The sequence below is a fragment of the Diplotaxodon limnothrissa genome, linkage group LG15 (assembly GCF_057381915.1).
Source record: "Diplotaxodon limnothrissa isolate DT_005_m linkage group LG15, D_limnothrissa_male_GT1.1, whole genome shotgun sequence".
Classification (NCBI taxonomy): Eukaryota; Metazoa; Chordata; class Actinopteri; order Cichliformes; family Cichlidae; genus Diplotaxodon; species Diplotaxodon limnothrissa.
Window position 1 is genome coordinate 29,992,565 of NC_140610.1, and position 23,965 is coordinate 30,016,529.

General features: G+C 39.9%; 1 protein-coding gene across 1 annotated transcript in view; it reads left to right on the forward strand.

Moving 5' to 3' along the window:
* cd2ap (CD2-associated protein) overlaps positions 1-23,965 on the forward strand; it is a 111,453-nt gene that overhangs the window by 56,354 nt on the left and 31,134 nt on the right. The window contains exons 10-13 of the mRNA XM_085372761.1: positions 1,009-1,062; positions 5,529-5,565; positions 6,565-6,627; positions 13,269-13,416. Of these exons, the coding sequence (XP_085228887.1) occupies positions 1,009-1,062; positions 5,529-5,565; positions 6,565-6,627; positions 13,269-13,416 (302 nt within the window). The remainder of the gene's footprint in view (positions 1-1,008; positions 1,063-5,528; positions 5,566-6,564; positions 6,628-13,268; positions 13,417-23,965) is intronic.

Sequence of the window (23,965 nt, forward strand, 5' to 3'; positions counted from 1 at the left end):
ACAGCACGTTAATGCTGCGCATGAGAATGAGCCCCACAGGGATGTAGCACTGTGGTGGTCTCCGTATCATTTGAGGTAATCTCCATGTGCAACTCTAAAACTGTTTTTAGCTCTTGTGTCCTGAAGTCTTGTTCAGTTCCTTTGCAAAGTCACTATGATGGTTAGATGTATAGATTAAGTCATCTAAACTCCTCTTAAGGAAAACATTGCAGTTTGGTTTCATCCTTTGGATGCTTTCAGTGGACTCCAGGAGACTTTACAAAGTGAATTGTTTAATCCACACACATTCTTTTTTTTCTTTTCTTTTTTTTCTTTTTCTTTTTTATAAATTTCCTGGCTTCTAGTTCCTGTTGCTGTGTTTTAATTCTTGCCCTCATCTGCTCAGTTCAGCTTGATGTAGCCTGGGGTAAAACAAAAACTTTGCACTATTTATGCTTCGATTCCTGTACAAACCTACCTTTCAGGCAATCACCACTCCACCTATGCGTAACATCACCACTCTGGCGTTCCACATTGTGTTTCCCACATCTGTCTCTGCATGTCAAAAAATCTCCTGAATGTGCAGTTCAGGATTTGCTCTTTCTACACAGTTTGATCCCCAGCTGTGTAGTAAACTCTGCAGCGTTCTTACATTTTATTTAGTTTTTAGTGTGAAAATCTTTTGGTCTTTCCTACCCATGAAATTAAACGCAGAGGTTTAGATAAGGACTCCCTGCTTCACACTGCTCACTCAATCCCAGTTTTGACATATGGCGTACTGTATCTTACATCTACCAATTAGTTTTATGGAGCTCGAAGTTGGATTAAATTTCCCATGTCCCAAATGCAGCAAGTAACTGTTGGTGTCGTCCAAATGCTTTTTACAGTACAAAGGAGCCTTTTGAGATCAGTGGAGCAGTTTTTAAACAGTCCGTCAGGTTGTGTAAAATAGTGTGAAAGTCTGACTGATTGATCTCATCAGAGAAAGCTGTTGGAGTGACTTTCTAGCAGATTTCTGTTCTTGTTCAGGCTCCCACATCAATAGGGTCCATCAAATCATCACCAAAGCCAGAGGCAGAAGAGGTAAGCATCCAGAGTACCCGAACTATTCACAAGCACTTCTTTTCATCCTTAGCTGCCTGTATGTAAAGGATGGGTGCAGCTATCATAGTTCCTGTGATGGAAAACAGGATTATGTTCCTCCTTTTCTCTTAACTTTCCTCTCACCGTCCCAAACAGTGGCAGCAGGTGACTACTACTGGTCTCTTCTTGTTGAAAGGGTGGTCTTCCTCCCTACTGTTGACAGTCCTTGCTGATGAGAGATTTTTAGATCTGTGTTTCTGTCAAATACTGCAGGGATCAACATTCTGAGATACACTTTCTTGAGGAATTCACATCAAATTTTCTGTTGTTGTGAAAGGATGCTATTTAAGTTACACTACAGGGAGTGCAGAATTATTAGGCAAGTTGTATTTTTGAGGAATAATTTTATTACTGAACAATAACCATGTTCTCAATGAATCCAAAAAACTCATAAATATCAAAGCTGAATGTTTTTGGAAGTAGTTTTTAGTTTGTTTTTAGTTTTAGCTATTTTAGGGGGATATCTGTGTGTGCAGGTGACTATTACTGTGCATAATTATTAGGCAACTTAACAAAAAACAAATATATACCCATTTCAATTATTTATTTTTACCAGTGAAACCAATATAACATCTCCACATTCACAAATATACATTTCTGACATTCAAAAACAAAACAAAAACAAATCAGCGACCAATATAGCCACCTTTCTTTGCAAGGACACTCAAAAGCCTGCCATCCATGGATTCTGTCAGTGTTTTGATCTGTTCACCATCAACATTGCGTGCAGCAGCAACCACAGCCTCCCAGACACTGTTCAGAGAGGTGTACTGTTTTCCCTCCTTGTAAATCTCACATTTGATGATGGACCACAGGTTCTCAATGGGGTTCAGATCAGGTGAACAAGGAGGCCATGTCATTAGTTTTTCTTCTTTTATACCCTTTCTTGCCAGCCATGCTGTGGAGTACTTGGACGCGTGTGATGGAGCATTGTCCTGCATGAAAATCATGTTCATCTTGAAGGATGCAGACTTCTTCCTGTACCACTGCTTGAAGAAGGTGTCTTCTAGAAACTGGCAGTAGGACTGGGAGTTGAGCTTGACTCCATCCTCAACCCGAAAAGGCCCCACAAGCTCATCTTTGATGATACCAGCCCAAACCAGTACTCCACCTCACCTTGCTGGCGTCTGAGTCAGACTGGAGCTCTCTGCCCTTTACCAATCCAGCCACGGGCCCATCCATCTGGCCCATCCATCTGGCCCATCAAGACTCACTCTCATTTCATCAGTCCATAAAACCTTAGAAAAATCAGTCTTGAGATATTTCTTGGCCCAGTCTTGACGTTTCAGCTTGTGTGTCTTGTTCAGTGGTGGTTGTCTTTCAGCCTTTCTTACCTTGGCCATGAGTATTGCACACCTTGTGCTTTTGGGCACTCCAGTGATGTTGCAGCTCTGAAATATGGCCAAACTGGTGGCAAGTGGCATCTTGCGGCCCTGTTGACTATTTTGAATGAAATGCTTGATTGTTCGATGATCACGCTTCAGAAGCTTTGCAATTTTGAGACTGCTGCATCCCTCTGCAAGATATCTCACTATTTTTGACTTTTCTGAGCCTGTCAAGTCCTTCTTTTGACCCATTTTGCCAAAGGAAAGGACGTTGCCTAATAATTATGCACACCTGATATAGGGTGTTGATGTCATTAGACCACACCCCTTCTCATTACAGAGATGCACATCACCTAATATGCTTAATTGGTAGTAGGCTTTCGAGCCTTTACAGCTTGGAGTAAGACAACATGCATGAAGAGGATGATGTGGACAAAATACTCATTTGCCTAATAATTCTGTACCCCCTGTATGCTTATCATCCATGGCCACATTCAGTGATTACTATAGGAGATCAATCGGTGCAAATTTGATTTGTTTTGAGTCATTTGATTTAATTTTTGCTTTCAGTTTTGGTGTTTTCTCGCTCACAGGTCTGCTGCTCACCTTTATTATTTAATTTTAATTCCTTGTTATTTACGGGTTTCAACTTTTGGCTTTTATTATTCTTTACTGTTTTATTCTTGTATTTTGGTGCTCATTGGTGTTTTGTTGATTTACATTATGCCCTTACATTTTGTGGCCCCACCTTCTGGCTCCTGCTTTGTGGAGCACATTTTAAATTCAAAGTCCCCGCACAACTATTCAAATCTTGAATCGCAGAAACAGAGGAAAGCAGAAGTGAAATAGCAGAACTGCACTGATATATTTAAAACTATTTCTGTTTTACATTTCAAACTGTTGCTGTGTGCTGCTTGTTGCTGCATGATCTGTACCACAAAGCCTGTTTGCTCGGTACAAGTGAAAATGCATATATGCACAGGAAAAAGTCATTGCTATGCGTTGTTGCATTAAAATGACATCTTTACCTTTTTTGTTCACATGAACAACGTTGATCTATAAAAAGATAGACTAGGTTTGTTTGCTTGTTCTTGCAGTCCGGATTTTTTCCCCCACTTAATAGATTATTTTATTGCACTTATGACTCGTGTTTTGTTTTTCTTAAATACACATAAAGGTGAGTTATAATCATGGATCATGCTGATGATTGAACCATATCTTTAGATATACAGTCATGTGAAACAAGAGTGACCAAGAATTACAGCTCAGACTCTACAGGCCTCTGTTACACCTGATTTATGCTTCAGCAGCAAACCTATGACACACACACCAAGAAATGTAATTACATATCGGGTCAACGCAGCCTGCAACAATTAAAAAGATTCCCTAAATCTAAATCAGGCCTTAATGTGTTAAATATTCATGAATGAGTGAGTGAAGTCATCTGACAATTAAAGCTTTGCTATGCACAGGAACAATAATCCCAAGCACAGCAGCAAATCTATAATGGAAAGGAAAGACTCCAGGTGTTGCAGTGGCCCAAAGTCCAGACCTCAATCTGACTGAAATGCTCAGGGTGAGGTTGTGGGTGTGTGTGTCTTCTTTCTTTTTTTTAACATGACTGTATTATAAATCAGACACACACATAAAAGCCTGTTACGTTCACTGAATCTATAAAAATCTTGGGAAAAGAGCCACTGTGTGACTTTTATCATTGACATGTAACATGCGTGCCCTCAAATCCCTCCATAATCCCTTCTCCGCTTCCATATTTGACTCTTACTTTAGATGTGAATTGCTGGGATGAAATCAGTTTTTATTTAATTTGTGGGAGGTAGAATCGTCTTTAACTGCACATGTTGAAATAACACAACAAGAGAAGTCCTGAACATATTTCAGCCACCCGCTCTCACACTTTAATGTCAACTGGAACAATACAATACATATATACACCTTTGTATATAAGATTTACTGTAATGCTGATGAGTAATTAAAAGTGTTTTCCAGAGATGTTGGTGTGTATTTGCAAAAAAAAAGAAAGCGGGGAAAAAAAGATATATACCCCATTCATTTTGAGAACTGCTTTTGTGTTTGTCATGTTAGGGTTATATAACATGACTGGACAGTAAATAACTCACTCAATGAATGCTGTAAGCCCATCACTGCTGACCATAATATTTTTATGGAAATAGATTTTATTAATGGGTATTAGGATACCAGTGCCTAAGCTATTAAATGTCACAAAGCGGCAGTCTAACTAATGCAGCACAAGTCAGCTGGCGAATCTTGTACTGAAATATTGCCCGTACTCAGACATAATCTTTTTGGTTCCCAGGCATTATTGTCATAATTATGCCAAAGTTTATTGTTGGGAACAGTTAGATGAGAGACACAGTATTAATATAAAGAGAAACCTTTTTAAGTCTGTGTCTGTAAACACCAATAACCTTTAGCATTTTGAAAGTAGCAGCCAACACCTACATGTCTGAGCAAGTAAACCTGCTAAGTGCTAAATGCGTCCAGTGTGATACTCCAGTGCCCGGGTTGGTTTCGGGTGACACTCGCTGTACTTTGCCTCTCCTCCCACCCTATTTCACCCCGTTTCATAGCAGATGGAACCTCGTCATTTTTTTTTATTTTATTTTTTTTTAATTAGTGAAATACTTTGTGTACGTCTGTTAATAATGGTTGAAACCAGCATTGTAAGGCCTTTAAAATGTAGGTCTTATATATTGACTTGTGTTGGCGTTAATCATGTTAGACAGTCAGACTCGTGGTTAATCTTCATTGAATTAATATATTGAGTTGTAATCGAAGAGGGCTGTGCTGTAAAATGACAAAATATTTAAACTGCCTGTGTTGCTCTCCTAATATAAGAAGACAATCACAACATTTCACTGCAGGACTGAATCTAGTGCAACAAATTTAATCTTTGTTTAGACCAAACCGAATTTGTACCTTTCTCCTTAACTCCTGCTTTTTTTTTTTTTTGCTTTTTTTTTTTTTAAATAAAGTTAATCACTTTGTTGTGTCATCCTCACACTAACATTTATTAACTCTCTACTTTTGTCTTCCTGTCAGAAACCGAAGAAACCGCCTCCACCATCTAAAAGCACGGGTAAGGAGCAGTTTAACCTCTTTGTCTTATTATCTGCTCTCAAGTCAGTGGGAAGTGTGAAAACGGGCTTCTTACTTTAAATGTCTTGCTATTGAGCAGCTCATTTCTTAAGTAGAATTAGTAGGTGTTTACATTTATTCTACACCGCCTCAAAAATATGAAGTGCATTAATATTACTGTTTGGAAAAAATATATAGATTATTGTTAGAATAATCTGTTAATTTTTTGGTTTCAATCCTTCTTTATAGCCAGCGTCTGTGCTGTTTCATTGCTGAAATATCATCAAGGACGCAAAAGAAACAGCTGTGTACTCAGGATATTTCCATCATCATGTCCCATTGAGTGCACCTGTGTACATGCTGGGATCCTGTAACTGTAGCAACTCATAAAAAAAAGAAGTATATATACACATGGTAGAAAGTAGATTAAAATCCAAAAAGGATTGGCTCCTCTGCCATGTACTCTTTGTTTACGTTTAACTGATTGAGGAAACATTCATCAAAGCCCAAAGTGTGTGATCTACTTCTACTTCAAGTAGAAGGCTGTGTGGTGACTGAGTTTGGGTATAGAGACAGCAGTCCCTGGTATCAGCAGCAACATCTACAGTTTGCAAAATGCACATTTGCATAATTTTTTTTACCACAGGGTTTGCATTCATATCCTGCTAGGACTGCACGTGTGTGTGTGTGTGTGTGTGTGTGCGCGCGCGCATGAGTTCCTGTCAGTGTAGAGATTTTTTTTTTCTTAATGTGTAGATGTTAAACATAACCAAACCACACTGGTGTGCACCCACCAATACATACACAGTGTAATAGTCATCTGGCAATTCTGTGCTAATTTCATACCCGCCTGGAAGTGTCTGGTAGAGGATAGTGTATTTGTGTCAGTGCTTTGTTGTGTTTACTTGAGAAAGTGTCTTCCTATCTGTTGTGTGAGTCTCAAGTCAGTCGCGTCAGACAGACGAGGTGACTCTTGTGCGGACCATGTTTCGTTTTTCAGCTCTTAAGCCGGAGATCCCGAGTGCTGACAAGAAGCCTCATCTGGTCAGGCCAGAGGACAGAGGTACGGTTGCACTCCGTCTTTGCTCGCATCCTTCTTTATGTTCCCATTTCTCCACATTGCTCACAGCTTTGCTCCACATATCAAAATACTTTTTTTTTTTTTTTGGACATTTCCCTCCAAATTTGGCACTGAACACAGATCTCCATCCGATATTACTTTCCTGTTATGGCCTTTTCACTCGGTGCATAAATCCATCCTACTTCTGCCACATGGCATTTTACTCAGCATACTGTTGGATAAGCAGCCTTCCTCTCTGCTTGGTTTAAATTGAAGAAAACACAAGTTAACAGAGGATTTATGAAGTAAGAAGCTAATGTTACTAGGTATGCCTGAGACAGCACCTCACTGTCACCAGCTCCTTCTAGCTCACTTCACTTTGCTGAAAATGTTGGGTAGACTGGAACACAGTCAATAAAAGCTTTAACCACAGGTTTAACTTTAGTGTTCAAAAGTTTAGAAGACATTGATTCATATTCTGATGGCTTTTATGGAAAATTCTAAAAGACAAAAGTCTGAGTTTGTGTCTACCTGAAGCGCCTCTTGTGGTTCCTTCGTCTGTTTTGTTGTTGCTGTTTTTGTCTCGAGTCTTCACTTTCTTCAAAGCCTTTGTTCTCTGACTTAGTGGGGTCTTCTATATTGTGTCTCCCTTCTACGTTTCGCTTACTTTTTTGTTCATTTGAATGTTTTTCCTTCATCGATGGAAATTAGGTTTCAAAATACACTGGTTCTTTTTGTTTTTGTTTTCCCTTCCAAAAAGTACTGCTTCTAGAAAAGGCTAAAACACTTGCACTATTTGAAGATAAACAGAAAGCAGTGATTTGCATTTAATATAAATAAAAACTGCCATACACAAAAAAAACCCAATATGGGTCCAGATTCATTAGGATGTGTATGTAGGTGGAAAACTGTCCCACAGGCTAAAAAAAACCAACAACAAAACAACACTTTCTCGGTTTAATGTCTCTTTTAAATAATATTCAGGTAAGGTTTATAAGATTTTCAAACTTAAATACGTTTATAGTAAAAAATTAGCCAGCTTCACAACTTGTGGGGGAGATGGATGCATTTAATGAGTTTACTTGTGTGGTGGCTGCTGTACACCTGAGGTCAGTTTATTTTTATGGTATAATCACAGCACATGTTGAAGCAAGCTCTAGTGCTGTCAACGCAGTTTCTCTTGCTGAGCCGAATGCAAGGGGTGTGTGTGTGTGTGTGTGTGTGTGTGTGCGTGCGTGTGTGTGTGTGTGTGTGTGTGTGTGTGTGTGCGTCCCTGCTAGAAGCTGCCCGTACTGCTGAGTTGGTGTCTGTCTTATGTAATCATTTTAGATGTAATTAATTCGGTGTTCAGGATTAAAGCTTTATGGATAGAAGATAATCTTCATTGTGATTGTGTAGAGATTCCAAAATCTGTAATAAAAACCCCAAAGCAAATGCAGTTGGATCTGGAAATGTCTGGATACACATATTAGCTCATTTGGCCTCAGGCATGTTGGTACATTCTCTAAATAAAGAGTGGAATAGTAGAGGACAATAGTGGTAGATGATCACTGGATCCTTTCCATAATAAAGGGAAAAATAGCCTCTAAGGTCCATAGTACATCATCAGTTCAACATGGTAAGGCTTCTTTGGCTTTGTAGCATGCCTCTCAGGAGGTAGACGTCAAAGACAAGTGATACCAAAAGTTAATAATTAATGAATTGTTATGCAATTCTGTTTATATAGACTTGAAGGGCTTTATCTGCAGTACAAGCGGTAAAATGATGCCGACTGAAGTTTCAGCTTCATGTGTGCTAGAAGTATTTATACGATTTTTATCAGTGTGTGACTGAATAACAGCAACAATGATATAAGGGGGTCAGCAGGATCAGCAGTACCTCCTGCTGTCATTTTTTTCAAACTTCTGCATATTTAAATTTCTTCCTCAAATCTTCACTTCACAAAGTATGTGTCTGCTCACTCTAGGTTACTTTCTATGTCTCAAATCCCCCCCCCCCCCCCCCCCCCCCCACACACACACACACACACACACACACACACACACACACACACACACAAGTTGTAACACTAATCTCTTTTTCCCTCGACATTATTGTCTTTCATCCTAGTGCTTCTTCGTATTTGTTTCTTTTTGTTTTCTTCTCTCCATTTGTGTCCTAGGAGGTCCTTCATGGGAGGTAAAGGAAAAATCTAAGAATCACACAGGGTTATTTATGTTCATAGTAAAGGAACCAGCAGACAAACAGGAAAAGAATGAATCACAGTAGCTGTTGTGGAAGTAAAGCTAATTGGTCTTCCAGAAAACATTGCCGCTTGACAATACAGCTGATACTTTCAATTATGTTGCATTGTCACAGATGATTGCTCACGCAATAAATGCTTTTCCTGGTTAATAGGTAGGTAACATGACACACAATCACATCACTGTTTTCTAATCAGTATGACAACAGATCTGTGGAAAGCAATAACGACAGATCAGGACACATGTCGTGCTATGTGTATTACATTATTTGCCCATCTTTCTATCTGTTATCTATCTGTGTATGTAATCTAGTCTGGTCTATCTTGTGCTTCCCATGTTAGGGTGTTGGGTATGGGCAGAAATCTGTGCCATCAGAAACTGAATTTGAATAAGTTCAATTTGAATTTGAATTGCTCAGATTGAATCTGAATTGTAACTTGAATAAATGCTTTTGAAAACTGAATTTGAATTAGTCTAATTTGAAGTTGAATTTATGGTTTGAAAATGATCATCACTAAATTGAAATTGAATTTTATATTTTGAAAATGAATTGATTTGCTTTGAAACTACATTTTATCCTTTAAAAATTCAGCTCTCGAATAATTTCAGTTTCACTTCTCACCATTCAGTTTCAGTTCTACAATTCAATTTCAGTTCCAAAATTCAGTTTTTTGGAACTTACATCCGGTTCAAGCGCAGATTAATAGAACTATGTTTTACTAGCGGACCAAAAGTGTTACTGACGGGAATCTACAGCGTCTTGAGCTGAATTAAGACTTCAGAAGTCATTCGTCATGTCGAATGACCAGCGGATAAACTCTCAGGTTGGTAATAAATGTATTACATGTATAAGAACAAGCGTCATGTTAACAAATGATAGCCGTACAGTAGCTGTTATGCTTATTGTAGCTGCTAGCTAAAAACGCTAATTTAGCGTAGTTTGCCCTGAATTCAGCTTTGACAAACAAATATGATCGACTGTTTCTAGTAGAATTCCAAAGTTGTCATCTTGGACCCTCTCAGAGTACCCCCTCTGTATGCTTGCAGAGACCCCTACAGTAGGGAAACATGCAAAACGGTGCCCAAACCTTTGTATTTTAGCTTTATTTATGTCTTACACAGCATCCCAACTCTTTAGCTAACTTAATAACTTTAGCTAAAGTGAATAGTTAGTCTAATTCATTAGTGCAGCATTACTGGATCACCTCTGTTTGAAATGATATAATGTGATATACAACTATCACTGTGTTTAACTACCATAATAATTCTTAGGGTACTGAGTGCATGCTTAATTGGGTTTTTTTTTTGTTTTTTTTTTTTTTTTTTTTTTTTTAAAGCATACTGCTCCATTACTATGTTTGACAGGCTGAAGTTGTCGGGTCACCTCCTAAATCGACCATCTTTTACAGGTGTTTTGTGCCAGAAATGGAGTGTCCACTGAAGACTGAAGATACTGAATCTCTACGCCTTGCCATTGATCCCTCTTGTGCCTTCATCTAGACAAGAGACATTAACTTAACCACTCTCATATGCTCTGTACCTACATCACCTTCCCTGACAGTTGTAGCTTGGCTCATCTTGGTGTTCATCTGAACAATAGACTGGACTGGACTCATAACTCAGACGCCCTCTACAGGAAAGGGCAGAGCAGGCTGTACCTGCTGCGGAGACTCAGGTCGTTTGGAGTGGAGGGCCCACTCCTGAAGAAATTCTATGACTCTGTTGTGGCTTCTGCTATCTTTTATGGCGTGGTCTGCTGGGGCGGCAGCATCTCTGCTGGGGACAGGAAGAGACTGAACAGGGTGATCCGAAGGGCCAGCTCTGTTCTAGGATGCCCTCTGGACCCAGTGGAGGTGGTGAGTGACAGGAGAACGGCGGCTAAGCTGTCATCCCTGATGGACAACATCTCCCACCCCATGCAGCAGACTGTGACAGCACTGAGCAGCTCCTTCAGTGGGAGACTGCGGCACCCATGGTGTGGGACGGAGAGATTTCGCAGGTCTTTCCTCCCCACTGCTGTCAGACTCCATAATAAAGACTTTAACTGATCAAGCACACACATCCATACATATGCAATAATACTAAGTGCAATAATCCTTTCTGTCATCGTTGTATTTTTACTCAGTTGTATATAGTATTTGTATTTGTATTCTATTTTTATCTTATTGTATATTTATTTTATTTTATTCTACTGTATATAGTATTTTATTTTATTCTATTCTGTACAGTTGTGTACTGTATTTATTCTTATTGTATTCTAATTTTTGCCTCATAACTTTTGCACTGTCCACTTCCTGCTGTGACAAAACAAATTTCCCACGTGTGGGACTAATAAAGGTTATCTTATCTTATCTTATCTTATCTTATCTGAGGGTGAAATTATAAGAATGTGTTATTTTGCAAAGTGCTCTCTAGGGTTCCTAAATAAAATATGGCATTGAGGTCATTTTTTTAAAATTAATCCCTTCTTCTGAAATATAAGAACCTCTCCTGGTTTTAATGGCACTTTGGATTTCCTTACTTTCTGTTCCACTTCCAAACCCAAATAGATGCTGGCAAGCTGACACAGTAACATGGAAGAGGGAAAGACGTTGGAAAGGACTACTACAAATAAACCTAATGCCTAACAATGAAAAGTGTAAAATAAGAACAATAATAATAATAATAATAATAATAAGGATAAAAGATGAAGTAACAAGTTGTTAGTTTTTTGTTTATTCCAAATGATCATCCAGATGTCTGTGACATGTGATGACAAACACCATAATGGAAGGCCTTAGTCATCACATGCATGGAAAAGTTGCATGACACTTTGACCGTTGAGGACTGGAGTTTGAGACCCCTGTCATACGGAATATGACAGGTGTGGTTGAACTGCATGAAGACTCTGAAGTTTCTCTTCTCTTCTGGCAGGACAGGAATGTGGCCTTGTCCTGTGAGCCACCGTAAGAATGTACTTAGAGTAGAACTGGACTGTCACCGGCCTCAGGCTCTTCACCCTTTTCAAAGACAAAGCAGTCATTTAGATAAAATATTAGATATTGTTTACCTGTAAATGCACAAAGTAAATTTAGAAATGTTATTATTGTCAAGCGTGAACAAGCACTGATAGTGTAATCTACAGCTTTGGCCAAACGTTTAAAGAATGAGAAGTGTTGTTTGCTTATTTACAAAGTTTGCTGTTTCAGTGATAGTTGTATATCACATTATATCATTTCAAACAGAGGTGATCCAGCAATGCTGCACTAATGAATTAGACTAACTATTCACTTTAGCTAAAGTTATTAAGTTAGCTAAAGAGTTGGGATGCTGTGTAAGACATGGATAAAGCTAAAATACAAAGGTTTGGGCACCGTTTTGCATGTTTCCCTACTGTAGGGGTCTCTGCAAGCATACAGAGGGGGTACTCTGAGAGGGTCCAAGATGACAACTTTGGAAATCTACTAGAAACAGTCGATCATATTTGTTTGTCAAAGCTGAATTCAGGGCAAACTACGCTAAATTAGCGTTTTTAGCTAGCAGCTACAATAAGCATAACAGTTACTGTACGGCTATCATTTGTTAACATGACGCTTGTTCTTATACATGTAGTACATTTATTACCAACCTGAGAGTTTATCCGCTGGTCATTCGACATGACGAATGACTTCTGAAGTCTTAATTCAGCTCAAGACGCTGTAGATTCCCGTCAGTAACACTTTCGGTCCGCTAGTAAAACATAGTTCTATTAATCTGCGCTTGAACCGGATGTAAGTTCCAAAAAACTGAATTTTGGAACTGAAATTGAATTGTAGAACTGAAACTGAATGGTGAGAAGTGAAACTGAAATTATTCGAGAGCTGAATTTTTAAAGGATAAAATGTAGTTTCAAAGCAAATCAATTCATTTTCAAAATATAAAATTCAATTTCAATTTAGTGATGATCATTTTCAAACCATAAATTCAATTTCAAATTAGACTAATTCAAATTCAGTTTTCAAAAGCATTTATTCAAGTTACAATTCAGATTCAATCTGAGCAATTCAAATTCAAATTGAACTTATTCAGATTCACTTTCTGATGGCACATGCCCAACTATGGGCAGAAATGCCCATAGTTGGGCAGTTTAAAGTTTCTGTCATCAGCATGTTAAAGTTCAGCTGAGGGCAAACAGAATCAGCTGATGAACTGCTGTACACCATTTTGTCCTGCTTCCCAGAAGAACGAGGCTTGAATTTCAATCAGTTACTCTCAGTTACAGTGTGTAATTGTAGAATAGGCAGCATAACATGATGGTAAAATAGTTCATTCAGCCAGTAAATGATCTTTTTTCCCCTCTTGTTTTTTTCTCTGTCCATTTCCTTTCTTTTTGGTTCATATTTCCTGTTTCTAACATCTACCTGACCCCTTCTTTCTCACCAGTTGACAAACCCATACCAGATCTTAAACCTAAACCAGCTGCGCCCTTAGTCCCGCCCAAGAAGCCGGTCCCTCCTCCAGGGAAAGGCCGACCAGGAATGATCCCACCAAAGAGACCTGAGAAGCCTCTTGCTTCCTCACCCAGCTTCAAGTAAGTATCTGTTCATCATTTGACCACCACTGATAAACTCCACTGCAGCTTTGGGTTTAAAAAAAAAGACAATTCGGTTTAATTTACAGTGCTTTATGTCGATACTGAGCAGCATATTGACACCAAATGTAATTTACTAGGATGTAATTGTGTGGATGCCCTCAAAGGCATCCACACTATTGAGTTCCTGTTTCTCTTTATTCTTTATCTTTATTATTCTGCTAGTTGCTTCCGTACGTTTTTTGGACGTTAACTACTCCCTCAGTTTTCAGCCGATTTTCTCAGTTCAAACTTGAAAAAATTCTGCTCTTTCTGCTAATGAGTGCTATGACTTTTGGTGCTCATAACTTCTATACTTTTTGAGATATTGAATTTTTGCAATATTTTTTGCCCATTTCTGCCATATTATCAGTGGCCTCACTGATTTTCCTTGCCGGGTTGACCTGTGTTTTAACTCAGTGAGATGAGCATCCGTTCTCAGACTGGGAGGCCTGGGTTCAAATCCCGCTTATGGCAAAATTTCTTTCAGTTAACAGTAAAACTTTTTTAACTCTTTTCAACACAAATTTCAGCTTTTTCAACCCTTTTCAGCAGAATTTTCAGTTTTTTCACCACTTTTCAGCACAAATCCAAGCTTTTTCAACTGTTTTCAGCAAAACCCTCTTTTCAGCAGAATTCTGCTCATTCAACGCTTTTCAGCAGAATTCTGCTCATTCAACTGTTTTCAGCAGAAATTCTGCTGATTGAATTCTTTTCAGCAGAATTTTCAGTTTTTTCTGCTGTTTTCAGAAAAAAACTCTTCAGCAGAAATTCTGCTCATTCACCTCTTTTCAGCAGAAATTCTGCTGATTGAATTCTTTTCAGCAGAATTTTCAGTTTTTTCTGCTGTTTTCAGAAAAAAAACTTTTCAGCAGAAATTCTGCTCATTCACCTCTTTTCAGCAGAAATTCTGCTGATTGAACTCTTTTCAGCAGAATTTTCAGAATTTTCACCTCTTTTCTGCCCAAATTCTGCTTATTCACCTCTTCTGAAAAATTTTCAGCCTTTTCACCTCTTATCAGCACAATTCTCAGCAGCTTCCGCTCATTTCAGCAGAATTGTCAGTCTCTCCACCTCTTCTTTGTGAGAATGAGTTTGGCTCAGTGAGATGAGTAGCCGCCTTGAGACCAGAAGGGCCATGTTCGAATCCTGCTCAGGGCAACTTTTTTTCAACTTTTTCAGCTTTTTTCAGCAGAAATCTTCAGCGTTAAGGCATCTACACAGCATTTTCGCAGGAAATGCAAATTTTTCTAGTTGTATCTAGTCTTTTCATAGGTATGTGCTTAACCACAGTTTTAGTTTAGTTACTCTAAGTCCAATGCTTGTTTATTTTTTCTTTTCTTTTCCAAGTTGTGTTGTTTTTTTGAGGGATTTTAACCCTCTGGGTTTGTTCAAAATCAATACCCTTTCAGCTTGTTTCGTGGCCAAAAGTGGCCACCAACAGATTAGGTCTGTAATTTTTATTTTTTGGGGGGGTTTTTTGGGTTTGTTTTCTTTTTTTTGTTTTGTTTTTTTTTACCATTTTTTCTGCATAAAGCTTTTAACTAACTTCAGTTCTTTTCATAAATATAAAATAGTTATTACTTTTTACATTTTTAACCCTTTAAACACCAGTTTGTTTGTCCACTGCACTAGCTGTAAAACAACCTCAAATTTCACAATTTTATATAATTACAGTACTACTGGAATTTCTTGTATTATTAATAGTGGAGTCTGGGGCATGTAATTGATTCACATCAACATTGATTATAATGCATTGTTATTTTTGTGCAGGGAGAGCCAAAACATAAAAACTTCCTCTCAGCTTGTTCGTGGCCAAAAAATGGCCTATAAAGACACATCTCCTGGATGCACTGGTACGCATCTTCAGTGATGTATCCTAGGGTCATCAGGTGTTTCGGGTCTCACAATATTATACACCCTCGCCCAGGCGACCCAGCCGGGGGTGATCAGGCCCCGACTTGCGTACCAGTAGCTACCAACGGATCAGCCCTCTTGATCCACAGCCACCTTGTGGCTTTCTCTGCCGCTTCACTCACAGCCTGGATGGCCCTCTTCTTGGCTGCCCCCGCCACGCCCAGTCGGCCTAGGACTTTGCAGAGTGATCGTCCTGCAAAGCCCCTACAACCCACTTCTATGGGCTCATAGAAAGTCTTCTAGCCCCTTCCCCTGCACTCCTGCACTAGTTCCTGGTACTTTCCTCGTTTCCTTTCATTGGCCTCCTCAATCCGTTCTTCCCAGGGCACTGTAAGTTCCAGCATGATCAGCTGTTTTGAGGCCTCAGAAATAATTATCATGTCTGGCCGGAGTGATGTTTTTGCAATGTTCTGAGGGAACTTTAGTTGTTTACCCAGGTAAGCCTGTAGCTGCCAATCAGAGGCTGTATTGAGGAGGCCAGTTGTCAAATGTGGGCGCACCTGGGGTTTCTCTCCAGCCTTAATAAAAGAGATTGCCTTCCTTGGAGCCTGAAGATGCTTGCTGGTGCTGATTGCTGAGACAATCTTTTCAGCAACTACTCTGAGCACCTGGTCGTGCCGCCAACGATACCGACCATCGGCCAGGGCCCTTGGGCAGCTGCTAAGGAGGTGTCCTAGGGTCCCTCTTCCAGAGCACAGGGGACAGGCAGGTGTCTCGCTCTTTCCCCACAGATGGAGGTTTGCTGGGCTTGGCAGAGTGTCGTATACTGCCTGCACTAGGAATCGGATCCGGTGGAAGTCTGCCTGCATGAGGTTTGCCCAGGTGACCTTGCGCTGCAAGGTGCTCTCCCACCTTGTCCATGCTCCCTGCCGCTTAAGGCCTACAGCTCTACTTACTCGCTCCTCCTCCACACCTGCTCGGACCTCTTCCTGGAGTAGCTGGTGTCTCTCCTTTCCCTGTGCCCTGCTGACCTGGGCCTTTGGGAAGTACCCCAAGCCTGCTCCCCCTGTTGCTAAGACCCCCATCAGTGTTTTCTGCCTTAGGCGTGACTCCGCCACCTCAACTGCCTTCTCAGCCTTCCACTTTCTTCCTGTCCTTACCTCAATACCTGCTGATGCCACCTTGCAGTCTTTAGAATCTCTGTACTGTAGGGCTTCTCGTGTGCAAGCCACCTTGAACTCTTCTGTGAGACCACTGAAGGGTAACTGCACGCTGTTGCTTGCCCCATACAAGGCAGCGCTGGTGAGACTGCGGGGAAGTCCCAGCCACTTACGAAGAAAGCCACTGATCTTTCTTTCAAGGGATTCCACAGTAGTTATTGGAACTGTATAGACAAGCAAGGGCCACAGGATTCGGGGCAGGATGGAATGCTGGTAGATCCAGGCTTTAAATCTTCCAGGCAGGCCGGACTTATCCACCTTAATGAGCCACACTCCCAGCTCCTCATTTGCCTTCTGAATAGCAGTAGAGTCTTTCAGGCTGGAGTCAGAGAGTTTCCCCAAGCTCTTAACTGGTTGTTCCGTTATGGATGGAATAATGGTTCCTGAAATTGAGAACCGGAACATGTCCGTCACCTTGCCCTTCTTCACTACCATCGATCTTGATTTAGAAGGTTTAAAACTCATCCTTGCCCATGAGATGAGTCTCTCAAGACCTTGCAAGATCCACCTACACCAGGGAACTGATGATGTCGTAATGGTGAGGTCATCTATATAGGCTCTGATAGGGGGCTGACGAACACCTGACCTTGTCAACGGCCCTCTGCACTCCACCTCCGCACCATGTTCATTGCCAGGGCAAAGAGCGTAACTGAGATGGTACAGCCTGTTATTATAACTTTCCCGAGTCGGTGCCAGTCTGAAGTAACTGTCCTAGAAGGGACCCTAAGCCTGAAATTGGCGTAATAGTTCAGGATCAGGTCCTTGATCTTGCTGGGGACATGGTGGAAGTGTAAAGCATGCTCAACCAGTTTGTGTGGGATCGACCCATACGATCATTGATATAACATTGATTATAATGCATTGTTATTTTTGTGCAGGGAGAGCCAAAACATAAAAACTTCCTCTCAGCTTGTTCGTGGCCAAAAAATGGCCACCCCTTGTTTACGTTTACAAAATGCTATAAAATTCATATATATTAATTAATTTCATTCAAATTCAGAATTTTAATCCTTTAAATACCAGTTCAATCACATAATCCTAGGAAGTCATAAATGGAAAAAATCATGAAACCCCAATTTTTTTCCAAATAATACATGCCATCTGATTTATTTTCTAACCACAATGGAGGTTAGATGTGTAGCAATAATTAACAGTAGTATAGTATGACTTTTATGCATCTTTGTTTTTGTGCAGTGACAGAAAAACAAAAAAACTCCCTCTCAGCTTGTTCGTGGCCAAAAATGGCCACCCCTCGTTTACATTTACAAAATGCTATAAAATATATATATATTAAAACATTTTTCTACTTTCATTGACTTGATTTTTTTAAATTAGTATCAGTGCTGCTCATCCAGACTAAAATTTCATTCAAATTCAGAATTTTAACCCTTTAAATACCAGTTAAATCACATAATTGTAATGATTTACATAGGGATAAAAGCATAAAGTCCCTTTTTTTTTTTTTAAATAATACATGCAAATTGATTTATTATCTAACCATGATGGAGGTTAGATACATAGCAATAATTAAAAGTATCAATGAGTTTTATGTATCTTTGTTTTTTTTGTGCAGTGACAGACAAACAAAAAATCTCCCCCTCAGCTTGTTCGTGGCCAAAAAGGGCCACCCCCTGTTTATGTTTACAAAATGCTATAAAATTCTACTTTCATTGACTTGGTTTTTTAAATTCCTACTCATGAAAACCAAAATATAATTCAAAATCAGAAATTATACCCTTTGAATACCAGATTATTAGGGGTGCAACGATATTCGTATCGATATTGAACCGTTCGATACAGTGCTTTCGGTTCGGTACGCATATGTATCGAACAATACAAAATTTTTAATTTATTTTATCTGAGCGTTCGACTACTCCGCCTAGGCTCGACAATGCAGCCTAGGCGGAGTAGTCGAACGCAGATTCACTGAGCGCTCAACACAGACAGCATCGTCAGAAGGAAGAGCGCAGGGCAAGCTAGCGAGACAGAAGTTAAGCTCTCCTTGCAACATGGACCTTCCCCACCCTCATTCAGATCTGGCGTTTAGAATTATTTTGGTTTTCATGTGACGTATGACCCTGAAGGTAAGCGAGTCATGGACTAAAGTAAAACAGTATGTTGGATGTGCCATGCAATGCTCAATTACATGGGTGGGAGCTAGTGTGTTAGCGCAGTTAGCTCGTTAACGTGTTGGCCGTCTAGCCCCATGCACGGGGCAATCGGCGGTAGCTCGTTAACGGAGATTTGCCGTGTTGTGGCGTTAAGGTCATTTCAACGAGATTAACCTGAAAGCACTAGTGGGAACACAACGAATATGACTGCACATTTACGCCGACATCATCCTAGTGCAAAGACAAGTGGAAGCAGAAAAAAAACAAGCAAGCATGCTACTAACTTTAGCCGAGTCATTTAGACAGCTGTTAGCACATGATTCTCCTTATGTGTTTAATATGCTGCTGAGAATATAGCCCAGAAGAAGCGGATAGTATAGCTTTTATTTTGGAAAGAGACATTTCACTGTAATAAACTCTCTTTTCCAAAGATGAGTGATGAGTGATGATCAATCAGATACAGGGCTCACAATATCGCTAGCCCGACGTCCCGGGGCTAGCGATATTTTCAGTCGGGCTACCAAAATCTATCTCTGCCCTGCCCGTCGGGCTATTGTAGGAAGGAAAAATATATGTCAATGCTTTTGCATTCTTTCAGAAATGTAGCTGGGTAATTATGTCATTGGCATCGGTGAGCCATTATCAATATGTGACATATTGAAATCGCGTTTGAATTTGCGCTTGTTTTTTTGCTTTCACTTTGCAATCGCGCGAACTGTGTATAGAGAGCGACAGCACTGATCTGTGAGTGATGATAATTTGTGCACCAATTCCTCTGACATCGTCTTATTAATCGGTAGCTTACTATGCAAACATGACAAGTGAAATCTCCGGCAGCAAGCTTAAACATGTGAGAGGTTGATCGTGCAGAGAATCGCTGAGCTTATGTGAGTGCGTGTGTAAAAGCAGCAGGATATATATTTGACTACGATGACCTTCACAGACAGATATATATTTTAGTTCTGCTGAGCGAAATAAGACAGGTCAGGGTGACAGCCAAAGAAAAGCTTACCACAAAACGGAGAAGTTATGACAAATCAGACTATAAGGCAAAAAGAAAGTGCAGCTTTATGGTTTCATGGACAAAAGAATTTCTGTGGCTGCAATATGACGAGCTAAATAACCAGGGCTGCACATAAGTGGTCCGCAGGTGCGCATTCGCTGTCAAAATAAAAAACACGCACAAGGGTTAGGGTTAAATTTAAAAACTGTACTTTTGAGTTAAAATATATATTTATAATTTTAATAAATGACAAATTAAAAAGGCATGAACATTTTTTTTGTATCGAAAAAATATCGAACCGTGACACCAAAGTATCGAACCAAACCGTGAATTTTGGGTATCGTTGCACCCCTACAGATTATGTATTATTACTACGCTTTTGGGGGAAAATAGCAATAAAGTTAACATTTTTTAGAATATGAAAGATGAAACCTAATTTTTTTTTTAATCATCATTGCAGGCACCAATAACAGTAACAATGATTTATTTTTACTTTATTTTATTTTTGGGGGGGGGGGGGGGTGAATGGCCAAAAAGAAAATCACACATGGTGTGTTAGTGGCCAGAAAGGCCATTTAATGACCAAATAACCACTGAAATGACCACAAAAATGATCAAATTTTATATTACAGTGTGTGTGCTTCTGTGTGCATCCTCATTAGCAGAAAGATTTGCTAACCACAGTAGAGTGGTTTTTGTAGGCACACTTTCTACACCCGGTGCAAAGGGCTGCTGTTCCAATCCTGGAGGTGCGCCACCCACACTGTGGTTCAGACTACTGTATCTTGAGATCAATGGCAGAAGTGGCTGAGAATCAGGGACAAGGGTGTCTTGCAGTTGTTGAGGTCACCAGCATGTGCCCCAGCTCTTCCAGGATCACTCTTCATTTGTAGGTTGTAGAGGACTCCCCCACTTCAGTGAAGTTGTTTCCGGCGGGCGGGACAAAGGCATCGTATCTCAAGACATCCAGGAGATTGGAGAAAAGAGCCAGCAGCCATCAGTTAGTTTGCCTTCAACAACTCCTCTCTAAGTTATCCAAGCTGTATTTGTGCCTATTGTAGTGCAGGATTGTTTCTTGCTTCCAGGCGTCCTCTATTCCCCATCACTGACTGCTGGTTCCCTGTGAGTTGCTGTCAAAAGAAGCACATTCCTCCGTTGTTTTGGCATGTGGGATATCGGCGTGGTGGTTTAGGTGAAGCCAAAGACAGACAACAAAATCTTCCTCTGTTGCAACTGGAGGAGCTGGGGAGGGAGCTCTGGGTTGTTTCCCCTGTGCCAGTTTTCATGTGAGGGGTTCCTCTGCCAAGGTGACCGAAGGAAAGATGTTGTCCTCGGAGCTCCTCCATCAGCTGGAGTCTGATCTCATGCCATTTTTTTACTTCCTGATACTTCCAGTGTTGTCATCCAACATGCTATGTATTGCTTTATCCTGTTGTTGGCTCACATCTCCACTTCATCTATAATCCTCCAATCCTCACACCTTCACCTCCCGTGCAGGTTTGTAAGGGTGCACAGATCTCCTTTGTTATAAAAATGTCGAAAGTAGATCTCAGACTGCTAATGCAGGGATCTCCATACAGGGTGAGCCCTGGTTTGATACCAGTGGGTACTGGATTGTAGAGCAGTCTCTCTTCAGTAGTGGGACCCACATGGTTTTCCTTTCATGAGGGATCCACTTAGTTGCCTGCTCCTTGGTCTCAGAAAATGCTCCTATGTTGTTTTCCATCAGCTGCTCGGCCTCCACCTCCATGCCCCCCAACCCCAATCCTCCCCCAAAGAAGAGGATTCAGGCACTGGCTAGTACTCTTCATCAGTGGTGACGCAGTCAGCTTCTTTGGAGATTGTCCCCTCATCTTCTGGAGAGGAAGTTTCTTCATCTTGGGCAGGTGTCTTTTCTTCAAGGGCAGAGGACTGCTTGCTGTCCTTGCTCTCTGACCAGATCATATAGACAGTGCTTGAAGCAGTGATGACTTTATTGCCATATTGCCTGAATAAATTATCTGGAAGCTGTTAGGCTTACTTACAGCAGTAGTAGGGTAAAAGTGCTTTTAGCATGTGCTTCAAAGCTAAGTTTGACTGGGAACCTCAAAGCTCAATAGCCTGCATCGACAGAAATTCACTGCAGCCTATGTAATATTTGATGTGTCATTATTTATTTCAGTCTATCTTGCAAATACATGTTTGTGCTGCAATGCCATACACAAACACAAACTATTAGATCCTTAAGATCAAACCTATGTAATAATAATAATAGTAGTAATGGATTGCATTTATATAGCGCTTTTCGAGACCCTCAAAGCGCTTTACAATTCCACTATTCATTCACTCTCACATTCACACACTGGTGGAGGCAAGCTACAGCTGTAGCCACAGAAGCGAGGCTGCCATATCGGCCCCTCTGGTCATCACCAGTAGGCGGTAGGTGAAGTATCTTGCCCAAGGACACAACGACCAAGACTGTCCGAGCCAGGGCTCGACCTGGCAACCTTCTGATTACAAGACGAACTCTTGAGCCACGATCGCCCCTATATCAAAATTGTTTCATTATTTTGGTCCATTGGAGTGTGGTAAGCCGCTACTAGAAACTAGGAATATTACATGAAATTGCTTGTTTGGCCAAAAATGGGTAAATTTGGTAAAGAACATGAAAAACTACAATTTTCATGTGTTGAGTTTAGAATGAAAGCAATTTTACCTAAATCGCATGATATAGTTCTGTCAATAACAAGGAATCAAAAAAAGGTGGTTATAATGGGTTTCAATTGGCCAAAAATGGCCACGATAGAGCCAAGAGGAACAATTTTTTTTTTTTTAAACGTATGTTTATTTGTTTTTGTTTTTTCAACAGTATCAACACCAACATAAAATGAACGTATGGCAGTCATTAAAATAATAATAATAACAACAGTAATAATAATAATAATAATAATAATAATAATAATAATAATAGTAATAACGATAATTGAAGTGTTAATCCTAAAAGATTCCAAAGAAATGCATAAATGCATAGTTAAATAAATTAAGACAGAAACCATACAAATAAATATAATTTAAAAAAAATATCATAATATAGATTGCACAGTATATTCCCAACAGCAAGTCAGACATTATTCATTATCTAGTTGTCTTATTCACTCACACCCCCCCCCCCCCCCCCCCCCCACATCCCCACTCCTCAGTAGATCCAAAAATATCTTCCAGATGTTGTACAATTCAGAAGCCTTCTTTCTAACAATATAGTTCAGTTTCTCAAGAGCTAAACTCGATGTTAAGTTATTTAACCAGTGGTTAAAAGAGGGGCAACCAACATTCTTCCAGCATAAGGCGATACAGCGTTTGGCCTGTAGCAAACAAAGATCGACCATTTTTCTTTCCTCACAAGACAGAGTACAGTCATCTGGATACAAGCCTAAAATGCATAACTTAGGGCAAAGCGGTACAGGAGAAGTTGTGATCTGAGAGATATATTTTAACACAGAGCTCCAAAATTTTTGGATCTCTTCACATTTCCACAGGCAGTGATATAGTGTACCCTGATGCCTATTACACTTATAGCATAGATCAATTATATTAGGATCAAATTTATTTAATTGTACAGGGGATATGTATGTTCGCATTATCCAATTAAATTGTATCATTCTCAAACGAGTGTTAATGGTTTGAGTGTGTGTTTTTGAACATATTTTACCCCATTCAGTATATGAAATATCTTCTTGTAAGTCACTAATCCACTCCCGTCTTTTACTATCAGAGTTATCCTTATGGTTTTCAACTAAAAGGCTATAAAACTGGGACACCAGTCTTTTACCAAAACAGTTTTTTGTAACATGAGTTTCTAGGATGGAGAGTGGGGGTTGGTGCACTGAATTGTTTAAGTGTGCCAGAATAAAACTTCTAAGTTGCAGATACTTAAAAAAGTGTTTCTGCGGTAAATCAAACTTTGCCCTTAATTCACTGAATGACATTAGAGAATATTCCTCATATACGTCCTGTAGTTTCGCAATGCCCTTGTTCAGCCAAGCTTTAAAGCCCATGTCATTCTTAGCCGGGGCAAAGAGTTCATTACCCCAAATTGGGGAGAAACAGGACAACCCAGGAGAGTCATTCAACATTTTTTGTACTTCATGCCAAACAACAACAGTGTTTTTTACAAAGGGATTAGTAGTAATTTTCTTTAAAGTTTTAAAGGGTGCTGAGTATAAATAGCTATTTAACGACAGACCCTTTGAGGACATTCTTTCAGTTGCTAACCAGGGAAGGGAAATATCGTTTGAAAACCAAAACATAGTGGTCCTCAGCTGAGCAGCCCAATAGTACCA